This window comes from Fragaria vesca, linkage group LG5, assembly GCF_000184155.1.
Source record: "Fragaria vesca subsp. vesca linkage group LG5, FraVesHawaii_1.0, whole genome shotgun sequence".
Taxonomy (NCBI): Eukaryota; Viridiplantae; Streptophyta; class Magnoliopsida; order Rosales; family Rosaceae; genus Fragaria; species Fragaria vesca.
The window spans coordinates 11,186,239-11,193,976 of record NC_020495.1 but is presented as its reverse complement, the minus strand read 5'-3'; the positions used below and the strand labels follow the sequence as shown (position 1 = coordinate 11,193,976).

At 36.0% G+C, this 7,738-nt stretch overlaps 1 protein-coding gene across 1 annotated transcript; it reads left to right on the top strand.

Annotated features, from left to right (window-relative positions):
- The first annotated feature begins 5,463 nt into the window (after positions 1-5,463).
- Positions 5,464-7,000, top strand: LOC101312730 (probable 2-oxoglutarate/Fe(II)-dependent dioxygenase-like). The gene is made up of 2 exons (XM_004299579.1): positions 5,464-5,814; positions 5,921-7,000. The coding sequence occupies exons 1-2, from the start codon at positions 5,554-5,556 to the stop codon at positions 6,731-6,733; spliced, it is 1,074 nt and encodes a 357-aa protein (XP_004299627.1). The 5' UTR covers positions 5,464-5,553; the 3' UTR covers positions 6,734-7,000.
- Positions 7,001-7,738: the final 738 nt, after the last annotated feature.

The window sequence follows — 7,738 nt, the reverse complement described above, 5'->3', positions numbered from 1 at the left end:
CAGTAGAGCCTAATGGAGTTAAAGTACCTTTTCAAAGTTGATATATTAACAATACAATCAGCTAGCTTGACTGCGAAACTCAACTCAACCTGAAAAGAAGGATAAAAATTTCCATGTCATATGATTATAGGTTCAGTATTGTATATATATATATATGCTGCCAATGAAATTGGTTATCCTGTTGTAATAAAGGGAAATACTCTTAATAGCATATTAAGATCCCAATCAAACCATCGGCACATGCAAGCAAAACAGAGAAAGAACCCAACACACCCATACGCATCCTTGAGAAACAGAAGAAATGTCCAAACCCAGTTATGAGAAAAAGTTGAAAATATCAAATTCTTTACCTGGAAAGATCAAATTCACTGAGATCCTAGCTTGAAACCAATCCAATCGACCTTGAGGTGTCAGAATCAAATCTGCTGAAGATCAATGAAAACAACAAAACCAATAGATGTCGAGATATCTAAATATCTCATAATCATGTACCAAATCGAAGATCCAAAATCCCAAAAACTATAACAAACGTCGCAGATAAGGATTCAGAACACAGTACCTACTCTTATTCGTTTCCAACAGAAAACTTCAGAACGGTGAAAGAGTCTGAATCTAAATCAAGAGATTTGGTTGAGTTTGAAGAACGAAAGCGAGAAAGAAAAGAGTTGAGGAAGCGATCTCTCTTCTCCTTTCGAAAAGGGCAGGAACGAAGAAGAGGGAGAGGACGCATAGAGACGAAGAAAAAACGATTCGGTGGAGTTTCGAGAGAGATCGAGAGAGAGCAAGAAAAAGAATGAGAAAACGGCGAGACGCAGGCCCAAAAGCCCAAGGAGAGAAAAAAAGCCCAAACCCAACTGTCACTGTTCACGGGAACAGTACCGCGTCAGGCGCTATAATAATATAGTAAATATGTCACATTAGTTGTCGGGGGGGCTTTATGTGATGGTTTAAAGTTGTTTTTCTCCAAATGTAGATCAGGTGGCATGGGTGAACAAAATGTAACCAACTATCGAAGGGAATTTATAAGATTTAGAATGTGGAGATGACATATAAGACTTACGTAGGTTTTAGCATAACAAAAGCTGTGATGCAATCAATTGAAAGAGATTTTTAAAACAGCAGAATAAATATGCAACTTGTTATATTTAGTTAGTTTAAAGACTAAATAACGAGTCAAATTTACATTAACATAACAACGTACACCTACAAATTGCTTTGTTTACACTAATAGTTTAAAGACTACAATTTTTGATCGACTAAACTGATGATGATGTTCATATATGTAGCGGTCTTTTAGTTCTGTTGCGAACATTTTATATGCAGTAGTTTAACTTTAATATTACTAGGTTTATTTTTGTTAAAGCTTTCAAGATATGTTTTAAACGATTGCATGTCAAATATTTCTTGAAAATGAATTTCAAGAGCTGCAACCGGGCTGGTGATTAAAGATCTAGTTTGCATTTATTTCTATTAATGACCGGTTCTAGTCCTAATTAGAGCTAGGTTGTTAAGTACAGTGGCCTTCGTTTTGGTTTCTAATTAACTAAAATATAGAGGCTTCAGTTACAAAATCTAGTACATGGAGGTGATTAGATATGAAGAATTTCAGTTTAACTATCATTAATATAACATATGTAACAACTTCAACATTACTGTCCATAACAAAGATGATTTTTGGCAACTGTTGATTTTTTCTTTATCAAAAATAAATTTTATTAATAAGCTGTTGGATATTACATCCCAAGGGATTAAATGTGACCTCATTAAAAACCATGCATGATCTAGCAAGTAAAAACTCTGCCTCATTTTTTACAACTGTTGATTTACTTTGGTCAAATGTTTTTTTTTCTTAGATAAACAACTCAAATATTACAATTTCGTGAGTCGAACTTACAACATTTACAATATTGGTCAAATGTTATTTAGATCATAAATTTTTCATCTTTATTTTCCGAAGTATTATTATATATCTCATTTTTGATCGAATTAGTTTTTTTATTATTAAATATTAAATTTTGTGAGTCGAACTTACAATATTTACATTGGTTAAATGTTATTTAGATCATAAACTTTTCATCTTTATTTTCCGAAGTATTATTATATATCTCATTTTTGATCAAATTTATTTTTTTTATTAAAGAAAAATTTCATTCAATAAACTGCAATTATAAAACAATCACACAACACCAACAAAGGATTACAACTACGAGCAAGTTAGGGATCAAATTCGTGTTTTATGCATAAGTTTCGTTGGAGGAAAATATGTTTGACAATTTCTAACTAAATTATCTAACTCACCCCTTGAACCAAACCCCAAAAGACACTTCCGAATCTTCTTATTTGCTCTGTATATATCTCATTCTACGTATAAAATTGAAAACCAAACTGACCAAATTGGGGTGACCAGCCAATAAAAACATGTGGGGTAGACTTAGCCTAGCTAAGACAGGAAACCATGACATTATCCATTGATTCCATTCAATGATCACCCCTTGGCTAAATTCTTGAACTACTTAGACCTAGTTTGGTATTGAGTTTTGGGGATTAAAATCACTTATAATCACCATTTTAGATAAATTTTCTATTTGGTAAAATCTTAAAACGCGTTTATGTAGAACTTTTTAGTTTAAATAACCACGATAAAGAATTTGGCAGTGTAACTAAACCTATAGTTAAATTTAGCAATAATTATGAGATTTAGCAATTGTTATAAGAATTTGGCTCAAGCAGTTATTGCTAAGTGTAAGTTAAGTAATATTTTTAACGAATTATAAATTGACACGTGGAAGAAAAAAAAAGGAAAATATAAGTATTCATTTAGCAATTCATGGCTCAGTTGACAAATTTATCAATTTTGTTTAGCAATCATTAAATTTAGCAACCATTTAGGTATACTGTTGAAGCTCCTATTCATTCGAAAAGTTGTCAAATTTCAAAAAAAATTTGATTTAGCAATACCGCTGAAGATGCTTTTAGAAAGCAAGCTGGAGGTTGCTTATTTAAAACTAAATTTTTAAAAAATTAAGATTTTAAACCACAATATCAAACTAAGCTTAAGAACCCTGTTTTGTATCTATTTTGAATGTCAAACCGAAAAGGAAATCAAGTCCCAAAGTTTGACTCAGTATTTTGTATATCTATCTATATCCAAATTCCAATCATACGAATTTTCTTCGTCATCGTAGAGATTACTTTAAGATCCGGGAATTGTTTATAAGAATTCCCTGATCCGTCGGGAATTCGGAATCTTCAAACCCAAACAAATAATGCTTGTTTTAGGATCATAATCAATTTGATTATTTGGGATGGCTTTGGCACGTACTACACGAGCATCTGCACCAACCTGTAAACAAGTAGCTAGGATGGCACTGGGCGCTAGTGATTTAAGTACTCACAAATGTTAAAACTCTCTTGATTCTAGAAGATAGATATTTTCGATAGTGTTCGTCCATATATTTGTATATGCTTTTCCTTGGCTGGCTTGGTTTGAATATTGTGGATCAAAGTGGGTTTAATCATTATCAAACGACGGGAAATTATTGACCTTACTGGACACGGGGGTGTTCTAGCTAAGCTAGCTAGCTAACTCGATCAGCAGTACTGCTGTGTGTGTACGTACTGGTTCTGCCGTTCTGGTGCTGCTACTTAAGTGATAGTGAAAGACACGACGGAAATGAAAGAGTGAGCTCCAGAGTCAAATTTGTATCACTAGCATATGTATGAACTCTTGACCACATTAACGATGTGGCAAAAACTTCCCCAAGATATCGAACAACATCGACCTACTTTCTACCAACCATTTGTTTGTCTTTCCATACATGCACATCACATCTGAGCCCTAAATATAATCTTGCAGTTGTACTCTTGCATGGAAACCCTAAACATAGCACTCGGAAACAGAACCGACTTCATAAAGGTGAAAGAAATTTGGTTGTCTTGGAACGGCCATTGCCGACACGTAAAGATTGCTAAGAGAAATTTGGTAATTGAGGTCATCACTCATCTGCATTTTCCTGTAGGGAAGAAACTGCGGAGAAGACCAATAAATTAAGTCCATTGTAACAGAAAGACACCGATCTCTAAAGATCCACTAAACAAAAAAATCATGAAAGTGAGCAATGTTTTTCATGTATGCATGGTATTGGTTTAATTTCTCATCATGTAATATGCTATAGTCATGCATAAGTCGTTCTCTTTTTGACATGAATTATAGTATACATTTTTTAACATGATGGCAAGCTATATATAAATCAATAACAAGAAAACTACTCTAATATATAGATGAGTAATTGCAATATATATAATGCTAGATGAACCACTACTTATGCTAGAGTTCATTTTAGGGATGTGTCTAGCTCGATCATGTATAGTCACACAAGATGTCATGTAGGCCTGTAGGGTAAGCTTTTGGTGGGATGCATATTGTCTATAGGATAGTGGAGGAAATTAATTTTGGTAGAGATGTGAATGATAGTGTAATCCAACCACTTTTATTTGCTAATGTGTTCCATGCTATTGATGAATTTCAAGTGAAGATTATACAAAGGCGTAATCTGCTTGGTCGATCACAAAGAACAAGTTTTTTTCATAAACCACAAACACTGAATTTCATGTGATAACTATAGTAAGAGGATGAAACACCAGCCGCTTAGGGTTTTCTAGTCAGAAAATCAGTTCAAGCGTGTGGTAAGATGCATGCTGACCCAAAGTTATAATCCCTAGTTCTGCTCCGGGACGGACTAACATCATTAAATTGATAGATAGTTTCTTGAGAGTTGACTTGGATTTCGTTGATCTTTTAGCTAATTGTGAATTGGATTGCACATTCGTTGTCTGAAAAACAATTCTATATTGGCAGATTTTTTTCCTTTCATTTTCTCTATCTGCAATCAAGTATTAGTAAATCTAATTAATGATTTCATAATATTTCTTTCCAAAATAAAAAAATGATTTCATAATTAAATAAAATGACGAGTGTAACAAGAATAAGATATTAGTAGCATAATTCTAGCTAATTAATTCATGAGGCAGATCATTAGGAACCTGCTAGGAATAGCACATCAAATTTCCAGTCATATGTATATGTGCCAATCTTGGAAGCAACCAATCAAACAAGCTTACAAGCAGGTTAAATTAATTCTTGTTGTTTTTTTTTTTTTTGATCCTTCTTGTTTTGTCACTATGATTATCATATCGGATTAATTTTAAGATTTATTCTTTAGTATGGATTTATAGCACTAAAAGAATCTTGATCCATATAAGCCTGTCCCAGCTGGCTGGCTTTCTTTGACAATTACTATTCGAAACATGGTCAGCAGTGGCCGTCGGCCTACACACCCAGTCACCCACCTTCGAAGTTCGACACTAAAATAAATAACATCATCAAAATGCATTTCTCCACGTTGAAAAATTGAGCTCTCCTTCCTGGCGCTATAAATAGCAACTCGATCTTTCTTCAAACCTACACAACAACTAAACTCATATCATTCTCTCTCATTCCATCAGTCCTAACCAAACACTCAGGTCTCTTTCTCTTTTCCCGGCCTCTCCCAAATGGCACCTACAACAACCGCCGTCGCCGACGAAACCAAAGTAGCAAGCATCAAGACACTTACCGACACCGGGGCTGAACTCAACTCCGTACCATCGGAGTACACCTACGTCAAGGACCCCAACGATCAAGCCGATGCCAGTGACCCAGAACACTCTATCCCCACCATCGATTTCGCCCATCTCACCTCCAGCAACCCAAAACTCCGTGCCGACGCCATTGAAAAGCTTGGGAAAGCTTGCGAGGAATGGGGATTCTTTCAGGTATATATACATGAAGATAGTTTTCTTACTACAAAAGCTAGTAATATATGTGGAAATATATAGCAAAATGAAGGCCGGTAGCTGATAGTAGTTTTTTCTTGATTAGGTTATCAACCATGGTGTACCTGAGAGCCTGATGAAATCGATGATAGAGGCGTGCCACAAGTTTTTTCAGCTTCCTGAGGAGGAGAAGAAGGAGTTCCAATCAAGGAAGCTTTTGGAACCAATCAAGTGCGGGACAAGCTTTAACGTTGCGATCGACAAGGTTCGTCTGTGGAGGGATTACCTCAAGGTCATAGCACACCCGGAGTTCCACTCACTCCACAAGCCCGCTGAGTACAGCGACGTTTCATTCGAGTTCAGCAAACAAACTCGACAAGTTGCTACCGAATTGTTGAGCGGAATATCTGAGAGCTTGGGGTTGGAGGCTGAGTACATAGCCAAGGCCATGAACTGGGACCGTGGCATGCAAATCCTCGCCGCTAACTACTATCCGGCGTGTCCACAGCCCGACCTAGCCATCGGAATCCCCCCTCACACCGATCACGGACTTGTGACTCTTCTTATTCAGAATGATATGGGAGGCCTTGAAGTCCAGCACAACGGGAAGTGGGTGCTCGTTGATTGTGCTCCGGGTGCTTTTGTTGTTAACATTGGTGATCAAATGCAGATATTGACTAATGATAAGTACAAGAGCGTCTGGCATCGGGCTGTTGTGAACAACAGAGCTACAAGGATCTCCATAGCTGTACCACATGGACCTGCACTTGACACTGCTGCTCTTCCAATCCCGGAGTTGTTGGGCGGTGAAGCACCAAAATACATCGGAATGTCATATGAAGAGTTCATGGAACTTCAGGCCAGTCCGGCGGCGTACATGATGCCTTGTTTAGATCACCTGCGAGTCAAGGCCGAGTGAACCAAGCCCAAAGCTTGCCCTTGCTATCCAACTCACAGCTCCATGCCTCCATCATCACTTCCTCTATCTCACAACAGTAATAATGCTCCTGTATGAGCGTTGGTGCTCCAACGGTGTAGCAGATCAGTTAATTTTATTTTTTTCCTACGGGGATCTCTAGTGATCTTGTTGTCAGATTCTGTCTTTTAATTCAGTATTAAACGCCGGATTCTATCAGATTATATATGTAATACAACAGATCCATGTAACATGAGTTCGAATTAATTATATGCTTGTATGAGTTGTCTTGTATCTTCATAATGTACAACTGCGTTGTGCCGCTTCATTACTCTTTACAATTATTCAATATATATGAATAGCAAAAATAAATTAATTACACACAAAACATAACATGAAATATATTGAAATAAAATCCTCTAATGAGGTAACAGCCAGTACGCGCACTATATCAGTAGATAATCCACTAATCCCACCATACAAGAAATAATCCAACACAAACACACTAATTAGACTCTTGCCTGATCGAGAGCTCATCTTTTGCATCTTTCAATCCTCCCACAAACGCACTAATTATCACCTTTGACACTAATTATCACATTAATTATATATCAACCATCATATAGCACAACATTCTCAAGTACAATCCGTGCATAAACGACACGAAATAAAAACTCACTAACAATTTTGAGGTCATGGGTTCAAATCTCACTAAACATATGTAAGGTGTGTGATTTATTAAATTTTTTTTTTTTAAATTGACACGAAATAAAAACATTTGCACCGACTAGCTTGAACCCAAAACTATAATTAAGATCGTGTGTTTTCAAATTTGATAGCTAGCTCACACACTTCATAAAAATTCTCAAGAGGTTTTAAGACATTCTAGGAGGGGCAAATATTTCTCAAAAATTACAATGTTATGTTCATTTCAGAAACACGAGATACCCGAACAATCAACCTAAATGATACATATATATATATATATATATATATATATATATATAC

Coding starts and splice junctions, on each gene's coding strand:
- LOC101312730 (XM_004299579.1), top strand. CDS start 5,554: ATGGCACCTACAACAACCGCCGTCGCCGACGAAACCAAAGTAGCAAGC. Junction 5,815..5,920: donor AGGAATGGGGATTCTTTCAG/GTATATATACAT, acceptor TTTCTTGATTAG/GTTATCAACCATGGTGTACC.